The 12214-nt window shown below is 38.7% G+C and overlaps 1 protein-coding gene across 2 annotated transcripts; it reads right to left on the bottom strand.

Annotated features, from left to right (window-relative positions):
* Window positions 1-485: 485 nt before the first annotated feature.
* On the bottom strand, window positions 486-11124 carry scn3b (sodium channel, voltage-gated, type III, beta; the record flags this gene model as incomplete). Of its 2 annotated transcripts, none has more annotated exons than XM_083913767.1 (5): window positions 10977-11124; window positions 8742-8920; window positions 8410-8638; window positions 4505-4643; window positions 486-1261 (listed from the first exon to the last, which is right to left on the bottom strand). In XM_083913767.1, exons 1-5 carry the CDS (start codon window positions 11029-11031, stop codon window positions 1255-1257), a joined length of 609 nt encoding a protein of 202 aa, XP_083769893.1. In that variant the 5' UTR covers window positions 11032-11124. The 2 variants fall into 2 exon arrangements, with proteins under 2 accessions (XP_083769893.1, XP_083769892.1); XM_083913766.1 differs by lacking the exon at window positions 486-1261 and adding an exon at window positions 1768-1831.
* Between the last annotated feature and the right edge of the window lie 1090 nt (window positions 11125-12214).

The following is a 12214-nucleotide window of genomic DNA, read 5'->3' as shown; positions in this document are numbered from 1 at the left end:
TTGCAGTTAACATCAAGTAGAAACAGATTGAAAGTCTTTTTTGTTAGTTGCTTTTCTGCACCATTAATGAGAGCTGAGCACACTTAGAGCCTTAGTGTCGTTAATTTAGACCCCGTGTTTTCTCTTGCATCAGCACCACTTTCACAGATAACACAAGACAGAAGCTGCTGAGAATCGATACTGCATTTTCCTTTTAAACATCCAACTGGTCTCATCTCATTGTGCAATTTCAATGGCATCTGCACTTTCAGTAAACAGAGGAGCTTCAACATATGGAATGCGTTGAATTTTATTGTTCAAAAGAGGCTCACTCACACATATCTGAAATGAACACAGGACAGCGTGGTATAATTTAATCACAAACTATATACATTTCTACATTGCTGTAGAAATAGGCACACAATTAATCTCAATAGCAATGCTACTGTAGAACACCAGCAACAGTCATAACTAAAAACTTTGAGTAACTCTAGGCAGTAAGACTATTAAATGTACTTTGACGTCAGTGCTCAACATGGATTAAAGATTTATACAGAGGAAAGACCTCTCAATGAGTTCAGATCATTTTAAATAGAGTGGCTTAATACAATATCATCTGCTGTTCTATATTTCCGTTACATGTGGTTTCACTGTTTCACACAGCAGAACAGGGAGAAATGCACACACATACAGTAGAAAAGCTGTGCAATCCATTTTCCTTAAAAATACATCAAAAGGATATTTGTCAATACAAATAAAACTGTGACCCAAAATCAAAGTGTGATCTATAAAATTGTAATAAAAAAAACAAAATCAACTAAACAAGTACTACAGCGTCAGTACTTAAGGTGTACTGTATATGACAGCCTTGGCAGTAGTAAGACAGGTTTTCTTCATTGGATCTTTTCTGTTTATAGGTTATAAATCACAGAGATAACACTAACTATTAAGAAAATAATTTACACACTGGCAAGTACAAATGAAGCATTGCTGTGATTTATCTGGTAATAAATGCCGGATACTGATGTTTTTGTTCTTTAACTTACTCAAATATAATTTGATATTCAATATTCCTTTCAGATGCCTGGAACGAAAAAGGGAAAAGGAGCAGGAAAAAATGAGCACTTTGACATTTTAACTGGCTCTTCACATAAAGCAGTCGATACACAGGGGACATCGGTTTGGCAGGATATCCATGGCTGTCTGGGAGTAACGGTACCTTCATTATGGCAAATGAGGTTGTGGACTCTGACACTGGAGCCCCATTGTAATTGGTTAATACCTAAAAAGAATAGAGAAAATGTTCAATCTTATTCAACATGGAATGATTTATATGCTAATTAACCAATATGAAACAATATACAAATCCAACATAATCTAATTCACACAAACAACTGTGTCCTTTAGTTATTATTATCACTAAGCCCTACTTCATAAACATGCAAATTTTAGACAATTTAGATTGCTATAATTTACTATCTTCAATATGCAGACCCCTGCCTGAGGAGAGGGTGTTTGAATTGTATGGATTGCAAATTGCCATATTAATTTTGAACTGTTGACGAAATACTTGACACTGAATGAAGAGTGAGTACAAACAGAGGAATTGTGATCAGGCGACATGGAATGAAAGAACAAGAGGAGACACAGGAGGCGTTGAAGCAACAGGACTCCACTGCACAGTTATGACTAATAAAGTTATGAGCTTAAAGAGAGGGGGATGATTTCACTGATCAGGATCAGGTATGGAGAGTCACATGTAAAATACCGTGTCACTGACAACCACTTTTATTCGGTAGCAGGAGCGGCTGGGTTGTCTTTCTGCTCAGAGGGAATGGCTAGGTAGTTTGTCCTGCAGATTGGTAGAAAAACCAGAGGCGTGTCTAAGACCTGGTAGGAGGACCCTTTCTTCTATCACATAACACAGAATAGTATTCGTTTTGAACAGCATTCCCTACAATGGAACATGACTAGCTCCCTTCATTTCGGGACTCTGAGTCTTCTGTGCGTTCATATGTGTCACTTGAATTACAGATTTTACATGAATTAAATCTACACGCCTCCAGAGGAAATATATTTTTAAAAGATAAAATCATGACTGCAATGTGAGCAGAGGGGAGCTATTGTACAGGCTGCACATCAGGAAGACATGACACCTTCATACAGTATTTAACAGCAAACTTTCACATTGTTAAAAACCACAATACCCTCACCAAATATGCTCCCAATTCAATAGAGCTGAGCAGGAACTGTCTACACTACGCAAAATGCATAATAGTTAAAAGTTTTCGGGCTCTGTCAGCACATTTCAAAAACAGCCACATTTTGTATCTCTGACAGATTATTGCTTTAGCTGCTGCGTTCCACCTTTCCATTGGTGACATGACTAATATGATCAGAGCCACAAATGCATCACAAAATGTAACCTCGAAACATTCTAACAGTGCTACATCTCCATTAAGCCCTTTTAGTTACGAATCCGCCCACAAAACAACCTCTTTGAGTCTGTGAAGCTTCTCACTGTGGGATGTGTTGCCATACAGGTCAATAAGGCGGCCACGACTCATTAACGCTTTCAGCTGCAGGAAATGATTAAATTTACAGAGAGTTACACACATTCAATCACTAAATGCTTAAATTAACGTGCACTCCTGATCTATTAATGGATCAATAAACTTTTCTTAAATGCTGAGGGCTGATTTCTTCTTTTAAAAAAGAAGACATTAGTTGACAGCACCGTAAATGTGCCACATGTTGCATCCAACTTTACCTTCCATTTTCATTAACTGATTCAAAAAGGAATCAGAAATATATCAATTATGCTTTATGTTACTTAACATATACTTGGGAATATACGTGCCGAATAATCTATGAAAAATATAGTAAAATCCAAATCACAAGAATATGTGGTTCAGTTCATTGTTCAGTTTTAGTCGATTCAAGTGTAGTCTCACCTAGCCAGGCCTCCCTCCACAGCTCTGTTTCAGCGCTAAAGTACAGTCTGACTACACCAGCTTCTCATTCTTGGATAGGGAAAAAAACTTCTAGCTTCTTTGTATTTATCCCAGCAATAAGTCAACAAGGCCTGGATTTATTTACGAATGACATAATTGATTAATCTTTTTGTCAATAAAATGTCAGAAAATATTTAAAAATGCTGATCACGATTGCCAGGAGCCCAAGGTGGCCTAATTTCAATTCACTAAATTGGGTTTATGAACAATCAAAAACTCACAAATCTTCCGTTAACGATAATCCCAACATTTGTAGCAAATGTTTGGCATATTGGATTGAAAAATGATGATGGATGAATGTTGATCAACTAATCAACTAATAATTTCAGCCATAATGTTAATTCAGGTCAATGGTTTTTGAGGCTTTATATGAGTAACAGTGGTTTGCATTTAAATTGAACATTTTATTTTTTTCATTTTGTTTGGTAACTTTTCTTTTTTTTTTACAGATCTGCAGCTTTAAGTTCCTGAATCATTTCCAGAGTTTACTTTACCTTTTCTCTATTATTAGTAACAGAGTGTTCAGTTTAAGGTAATTAGTTGCTAGGGTAACCAGGCAAGTATACGATTCAACATACACGTACAGTGAAGTTTCAAATAAAAACACATAAAAGGAGCCTTTCTTTTAAGGAAATTCCTATTCTTCCCAGACTAAATAACAAAGTACAGAGTTTTTTCCAGAATACTTTGTAGAAAATGATCAGGACATTACAGAAGTGTAAAAGTGGTACTTTACATGGCTTTCCTATTATGTTTTGTTGTATCCACCCCCTGTTTATTTACTCTATGCATCACTGCAGGAATCAGGAGTAGTTGTCTGCCAAACCACAATAACTGGATCAGCAGATAGATTTTGTGTAATCTGTCATGGTTCTGTTCTGGACATATATTGCCTGTTGTTAGTATTCAACCTGGATCGAGAAGCCTCGTCAACACTGTGGCAATCTGGTGGGAGCCGACTATACAGGTGTGTTCGGGTCTTTGTCATTGATGCAGAAAGCAGGTTTCTGACAGAGCTGCAAATCCACTGCTGATGTAAAAAGGTTATTTAGAATAGAGAGCAGTCAGCAGTGCTTCAAATTATTCCGGCCTGTCAGGTTGTCCAAGTGAAAAGGCTGCTGTTGCAACAGGGTTACAAACTGATGCAGTCTAGACTCAATCAACTCTCTGTCCGTTTATCCCTCTGACTCTTTCCATTCCTCTCTGTCCTGCACTCTCTGCCTCTTGGTGCTTCCCAAATCTATCTTTTTGACATGTTTCTAAATTACTTCTAGTTAATAACCAGACACCCAGTAATACACAGGTAACAGTTAATTGGCACATTTTGTGACTCATAATTTGAACACACTGCCTTGTTGTGTTGTGAGTCATAGAAAATGGAAAGTTGGTACATCTGGACATTTTGACAGTGGATTTCAGGACACAGTGTGTCAGTTAGATGCTTTCTGCTGTACGCCGACTCACTCTCATCTGTGTTCGCATCCATATATATGTGCATGTGTAAAACTCACGCTGTGTCCTGAGCCTGCTCATCAGACTTGGAGATTTTCCTGTAGCAGTAGACCATCTCTACGAGCAACCAGAAGGTCAAGAACACCAGCAGCACATACATCATGATCTCAGAGTAAAATGCTGCTGCGCCTCCAGTGGCTGTGGAGCACAAAAAATAGCGAGGAACATGTATTATTCAGTGTGCACCCTTCCTATGAATGTCTTTGTGTTAAATACTAACAGTGGAAACGGTTTAAGAACACGCTAAGCTTGTTCATGTATGTGCAACATTGCCGATCCACAATCAGATTGTCAGTCATGATAGAGAAAGCAATATTTCTGTGGTAACAGTTTAGTTTTATTCCACTGAGTGATGAGTCCAACTAAGTATGTGCAGTTGTTATTAATCTGCATCTGAGCTGAAGCAAGGTCAGGTCATGTTTTCTGGTGTGCATCCTGGTCGAAGATACATTTAAAAATTGATTCAAAAACTATGTTGAATACAGAACATTGAGACCATACCGTAGTGCAATAATAACATAGCCTATGGGGTTTAAAGGTGCGCTGTGGAGTTTTCTTGTAAACAAAAAATAGTTATGGTAACAGTTTTCTTACTAGAATCGATTGTGTGCATCAATAAGGTCCACCATATGTGTTGTGATGATTTCCCTCTTTAAATAATATTTCCAGAGAAAAAAAAATAGAAATGTAATTGAACATTGTTTTCATTTGTTTTTGCTCATAAGCATTCTTCTTTACTGATGTGGTTGCTGCATTGCTACATTTGTTGGTGCCACCATCAACTGAACTGAACCATCAACTGGTCAGAAGATTGGCGTGAAACCAGTTGCAGGATGCATGTGTGTCCTTATGAGCAATACAAACAAAACAGGCACCCACTCATAAAAACAATGCTCCATAATGTTGTTATAGTCAAAAACTCCACAAGGCACTTTAAGATATGAAATAAGATGGATATGCAAAGTCACATTGGTTCTCAGAGCATTGCACAGCTCACATTTTAGTTTAGATTTAGGTTTATGCATACAAATGGAAATCTATACATTCAAAATCATTAGTGTATTTATTATTATTATTATTATTATTATTATTATTGTTATTATTATCATCCAATTTTATTTTGGTTCACATTATTTCCAGTATGTCTTAGAGTTATACACATATGCCCTTACAGTATAAACATTGAAACTGTGCTTTTAGTATAAGTAATCCAAAATCCACAGTCCTTGTTCATCTTAAGTGAACATTAGGCTTCAGCAGTTGGAGTTCCTTAGATCAAGTGGGCATCTGCCAAAGCTACACTCTTCTTAGCACACAATTCCCTCTTTGTGTTTTCACAGAGGCTAAAAAGACCTAGTTTGAAAGATATTTTTCTAATTCAGGCGGAAGCTTTGTATTAATCTTAGATAATGTTCGAATGTATTTTTTTTTGCAGACAGACGACTGTGGATTTTCTCTATCATTTACACTGGAAACACATTAGAAAAGAACCAATAATTGCTTGTATGAACAGAAAGCATGATTACAGCAAGCAAAAACTGTTTCAATGTACATATGTGCACCTGACTTAAAAAATGTGAACCCATCCTCTAATGTATTTATTTCCAGGGTCATTATTAGCCACTGTGAACCACTGTGCCAGTGAGTGTGTACCAAATTCCAGAAAGCCTGCTGACCAGACAGTTGACAGCTTTCACTGATTTGATTCTGTAGTCTCTGCAAATAGAGGCTATTAGTGTAATATAATCCCTTAGATGGGATAGCGCAGATGTGTTTGCCGTAAACTAATCCATTCTACTACTATGGATATCATTACCATGCTTCCCTAATAGCTATAATGTACAGTACATCGGCAGAACGCTTTATGAAATTTGGTCCCACATGTATAAGATGTGAAGGAGAGGCTTTTGAATATGTATGAAAGATTAAACTGTAGTAATTCTTTTTAGAAAGTTGTACTTCAGAGGATAATCACATTTAATTTTAGATACAAACCAAAAACTGGGTTACAACTAGCATGGCCTAACTTTAAATGCCTCTGATAGTGAACTATATACCATGTGCAAGCGGATATAAATATTGTAAAGCCTTTTTCTTTAAGTAGTTCCAAATATACATGTTGTATTGTATATTCGACTAAGGCGGAAAATGACGCATTCAGCAAGCCAGGCATTCAGGAAGCAGAATACATTACCCATCAATACAGATAGCAAAGTAGTTGGTTTGAATTAACCCCTTCACTGACAACAGAAGAAAGCTTTGATGAGCAATAAAGGCAGACAAAACAAGACACACAATTATTATTCTTCAAGACAGTGGCAACAAAGGGAGAAGGAAAGTGGTGTTGTTAGTGGCAGAGTGCCCTCACACTGATGCATCACTTAGCGAAAACAACGAGCTGGAAATATAGATTTAAATGCAAAACCCACTTAAAGCGGTCAGATAAACACTTTATACAACATCGAAAGAAAGGGCGAAAGAATCATTGTCATCATCATTGTCATCATAAAATTTAACACAATAGCTGGTCAGAATGTGCAGTTGTATGTGCAATACTGCAATGAAATTATCAGTTTCTCTGTCCTGCATCTAGAAAGCAAACTCTTTTTAATAAAAGTATCTCAGTAAGAAAAATATGATCTACCTACATTGAAAACCAATAAGGAAAAATAGCTTGTACACAGATTAATTCAATTTTGAGAAATATTGCAGTACAAGCACTCCTGTTGAGAGACTGCTGGACCAATACTGGCTTTACAAGAGTGTTTATATGAAGGCTAGTCTCGCATAGCCAGAACTCCACAGGACTGGAGGTCTGGTGTGGTTTGGCTATACTGGCTTATCATTCTGGGATAGGGGAAATTAACCATCTGGCTTGTTCGTAATAAACCAATCCCAACTGTTTTGGGTGGAGCTAAGTGGATGGTGCTATTGCAAAACAGATAGCAGAGCACAGCAGTGTACATCCGGTGAGCCAGACTATGTTGAGGCCAAATATGAATTATACATTTACTTTAGGGCTGTGAAAGTGTTTCCTAAGTCTTAAATTGCAAACAAATAACAGATTTGTGATGCAACAGATTAGATAAAATGGGGTGGGAAAAACTTTCAAAAACACAGCTTACTGTATTTGTCAGATTGTCAGACTTCAGTTGTAGATTCAAGATTCACATATTTTTTGGCAACTTTATAGGGACATTCCACTGACTGAGAAACACTTAATGGCAAACACAAGACTGAGGTCTGAAGAACCTCATCTGAACCAAGCCCCTACCACAGCGACTGTTGATCCAATAAGGAAATGCCCAAAACTGAAGTTCGCTGAGTGGCCACTAGGGGCAGATTTCATAATAGAGCAATTCCTCATTGACCCACATGTTAAATAGGCCGTTTACACAGCATAATTAAACCTATTTAAGGCCTGGCACAAAAAAATGTTTAGGTCATATCTCCATGACAACACTGAGGGGAGTGAATTTTTTATTTTATTGAAGGTTAAAGTTAATGAATAATTCGGGGTGCAGCCTCTTGAGTGACAGCTAGCCTCTGGCCCTCACTTCTCCTCGGAGGTATAAAACAGCCAGATGGACGTATCTCCCTACCCCCCGATGTCTCATATATGCTCTGTAATTGGTAAAAGGAAATGAGGCGGAGTCAAAGTCTGACAAAAGGGCAACTCCCATAGGTGAGGACAATTGGATCAAGTTGAGAGAGTTGAGAGAACGGACCTCAACAGAGAGGCTACGTCCATTTTTTTATACACTCTATGACTCTATAGCACAGAATAATAGCTGGACGTAACACTGAAATGTACTGATATTTAAACCATGCATTTGGCTAAAGAACAAAGCAAAGAACAGAGCAGAATAACATAGAAAACAGTGGGAAACTATTAGCACCGCACCTTTTGGTTGCACCTTCAACTTGATCTCGATGGTGACAGAGAGTGGGGGGACAAAGAAGTCAAACTCAAACTCTCGAACTATGTGACATTCATAGACGCCACTGTCATTAAAGGTGACATTGATGATTCGTAGGGAGACATCTTGCAAGTCCTGGCTCCCATTCCAGATCAGACGGCCCTTAAATGGTCCATCTGATTCAGCTGGACTATCAACATCATACTTGTATATCTAGGAGAGAGAAAAGATGAAGTAAGTGTGCATATAATATACAGTCTACAGAGTAAGAACATCATACATATATATCAAACACAGTAATGTCGCAGCGACCTACATGAGTTTTGTCAGGCGGGATGCCTTCTATTTTTTCTGGCATGTAGTACCAATCCACATGTGTCTTTGCTTTGATCTCATCCCTCTTCATACAGGAGATGCATGTCAACTTCATGGATTTCCCCAGGACTGCATCAGTCTCTGATGGGACATTTACACATACTGGCCGGCTCAGGTGGACTGGAAGAGCATGGAAATGTAACACACGTTAAGCTCAGCAGCTAAAAACAAAAGCTCAGTCAAACATTTTTAAAGCCCCCTCCACTGTGATGCATGTCAGTGTGTGTTTGTGTCATCATTGGAAAATGTGATCCTGGAGACCCCTACTACAGTGACTACCACAGAGGCTGTTTTGGGTATTTTGCCAGGTGAATTTTTATCTCTGTCTGTCAACATATTTTGTCACTACAATAGCATCACAGCAGTGCAAGGTACAGTCACTAAACTTTACAGGTGTATAGCTGAGATCAAAATGAATGCCACCTTTGAAGATGGACGTGGTCAATGTAATTTGACTTTACGCCCCTGGTTTGATTTGGCATCATGGCTGCTGTGGTCCATCATGGCTGCTGTGGTCTGATATATGGTATCTAGTTGTTACTTCACCTGGATGTTACACCGTCACTGTGCAGAATGATGTATGTGCAGAGTTTGACACTAGAGGCTGTTTTCAAATTCATCTGCAGAAGGGAAAAGGTGAACCTGTGCTCATCCTATAATGTGAGTTTGACTTGCAGGTACAAGATCACCACAAGAAATTTAGAAGCCAGTCCTGGTCCAGTGTGATGTGGAATCGTGATAACTTCAGTATACACAAACACAGAGAATGGACTTTTAATTAAAGTAAAAGACATCATGTTGAACTTTTGAAATAAAAAAACATATATTATATTGTAGATTATATTGCATATTTAAAAAAATGGGATTTCTGGGAGTTGGGAGTGTTTTTATAGGACTTAAAACATGTTTGGAGTGAAGCTTAAAATCTTTGGTTTATCAGTTTAGCAATAAATACACACTGACAATGCAAAAGTATAACATACTGCATGTTTCCTTATGCGTTTTTGAGAGAGCTTTCAAATACTCACTTGAACTGAACAGATTGCCTCAGTGTGCCCATTCTAAATACAACAGCTTTTGAAAAATAAAAGTGCCTAAACAGAGTGCGATAAACGTCACTGTGCGCAAATCCTATGCAAGCTTACATTTTCTTTTGGTTTATAACAAACTGCGACAGTCAGTGACATTTTCAGGCTTTATTCAATGACTGTGAGAATACAACCATGTGCAATACTGTGACAGACATGTTTTTTTTTAACTGTAGTAACACACTCATGGCCCTTGGCCATCTTATTGAGGTCATCAGCTTTTGCTCTGTGTGCTTACATTGAATGCAACGTTGAGCCAGACACTAAACTCAGTGAGCATTAAAAAGACGGAAATTCAATTATACAGCTCTGTGAGCACTGGAAAGACTTGAGTCACAATACTGATAGCAAATAAGAGATCATCCAGGCCACTAAGCACTAATGATGGTCTCTGACCATTAGTATTAGCTAGCAGGAGAAATAAAGAGAGGGAGTAAGTGTTGGATGCAGGAACTGTGGGTATGAGGAGGGCAGCAAAGTGGCGCGGGCAAGCGGGAAGAATAGTTTTATTGATGAATAAATGAATTACAGTAGATGGAATAATTAGAAGAGGACAGGAACTGGTCCTGGATGATAACATGGAGGGAAAGAATTGAGGGGATTATAAATACAATCATTTCTTGTGCATTGAAGTGAGGCAGTAGGCCGCTCTCAGTGTGTGCTTGCCACATGTCTTTGTGCGACTGTTGCCATGTTGGGTCCAGTGCTCTTATGTAATCCAAATCACCCTCGGGGGCAGACAGTGAAAACGTCAATTCAAACTCATCTTCTTTCTTTTTTTTTTTTTAACGGAAGGCTCATGCAAACACATGGAAAGAGGGCAGAGAAACAGGGAGAGGACATGAGATAAAGGACAAAGATAATGGGAAATGCTTAACCATCTCTGTTGAATGGATCAATTTATTGTTTGCTTAAATGCTGACAACTGAGGTGTTGCACTGTGGCTGGCTGCTCTGGAAGTGGGCTTTGAGTTCACAGACAGTTGGAGTGTTTACAAACCATTAACAAGTTTACTCATCTAAGCATCTATAACCTGATGCAATAAGACATTCAGAATCAATCAATACATTTGTGGCAGTTATACTTACCTACAAAAATCAAAAGTAGCAACGTTTGCAGATGAGCTCTGGTTTGAGTTACCATATTAAGCTCTTGATGGAGCTGTCGATGTTCAATGCCACCTCGAACTGTGAAGTAGTCTTCACTGAGGCCAGGGGTGAGATAACAGGAGTTGTTGAAAAGACTTCAGGACCAGGGACAGCGCCTCTCCTCGGCAGATGAGCGCGCAGGTAGTGTCCCCTCTCCGCGACTGAAAATCCAAGGCAAAATATGCAAGACAAGGCAGAATTTTAGACAGGGAAAAGATATAAGAGAGTCGTGGAAACGAGTCTGTAAAATCTCTACGTGTTCATTTAGGTCCGCGTCTTCCAATAACCCTCTGACCCGCCGTTCATCGTCTACCTAGAAAGCACTAACTTCACGATTCACTTCACTCGGCGCGACAAACAAGTCCGTGATGTTTGAGCGATTCAACAGTCCATCTGCTGCTGTCATTCAGTCCAGATCCATCCAGAAACCCAGAAGAAAGAAATAGAGGAAGGAAGAAAAAAACAAAACAAGCAAAGAGGAGGGAACCTGTGGATTCTCAGAAGCCGGTTTGCTCTTGCGAGATCTGGAGTCTTGTTCACACAAACATCAAACGCAATAACAGTTCCCTTACATCACCCCTCAAATAATATCACGGCTGTTTGAAGTCTATTTCCTCCATTAAGGCTGACTGATGACACTTCCAACCACTGCCTTTGTTTTTCAGGAGTATTTAGTGCTGGCGGAGCAGGGGCTTTGATACGCATGCGTGAGTCACTCCCTCCTACACTACAATGTGCATGATGACAATATAATGGTCATGTGTGTCGCCCTATTACACCAACTCGTCACGCAGGCCTGTTTGCATTTGCTTTTCTTTTGACTGCAGGAGCTAAATAAACAAAACACAGCATGTTATGGCTCACGTAGATAAAGAAATCAAATGCAAATCAGTTTTTATGAAAGCTTAAGAAGAACAATGAGACAAAACTGGCTTATATAATCCTTTTTAGCAGCTGCTTGCATGACTCTTTCTTTTCATTCAGGACGGTTCATTTGTTACACATCGGTCTGCGCATTACTCCTTCATCCAAAGTCTTTGCCATTGTTTTTTAGTTCACATCTACAATAGTCTAGCTGCATGTTTATAAAGTATACAGTGCACAGCACATGTATCCACACATACAATAATAAAATAGTTCCCTACCCTGGATTAGTGTTTTGAAATCATATGAATGCT

This window comes from Echiichthys vipera (assembly GCF_963691815.1).
Source record: "Echiichthys vipera genome assembly, chromosome: 5".
Lineage (NCBI taxonomy): Eukaryota > Metazoa > Chordata > Actinopteri > Perciformes > Trachinidae > Echiichthys > Echiichthys vipera.
The sequence above is the reverse complement of the archived record's forward strand: the minus strand, read 5'-3'. Positions and strand labels throughout refer to the sequence as shown.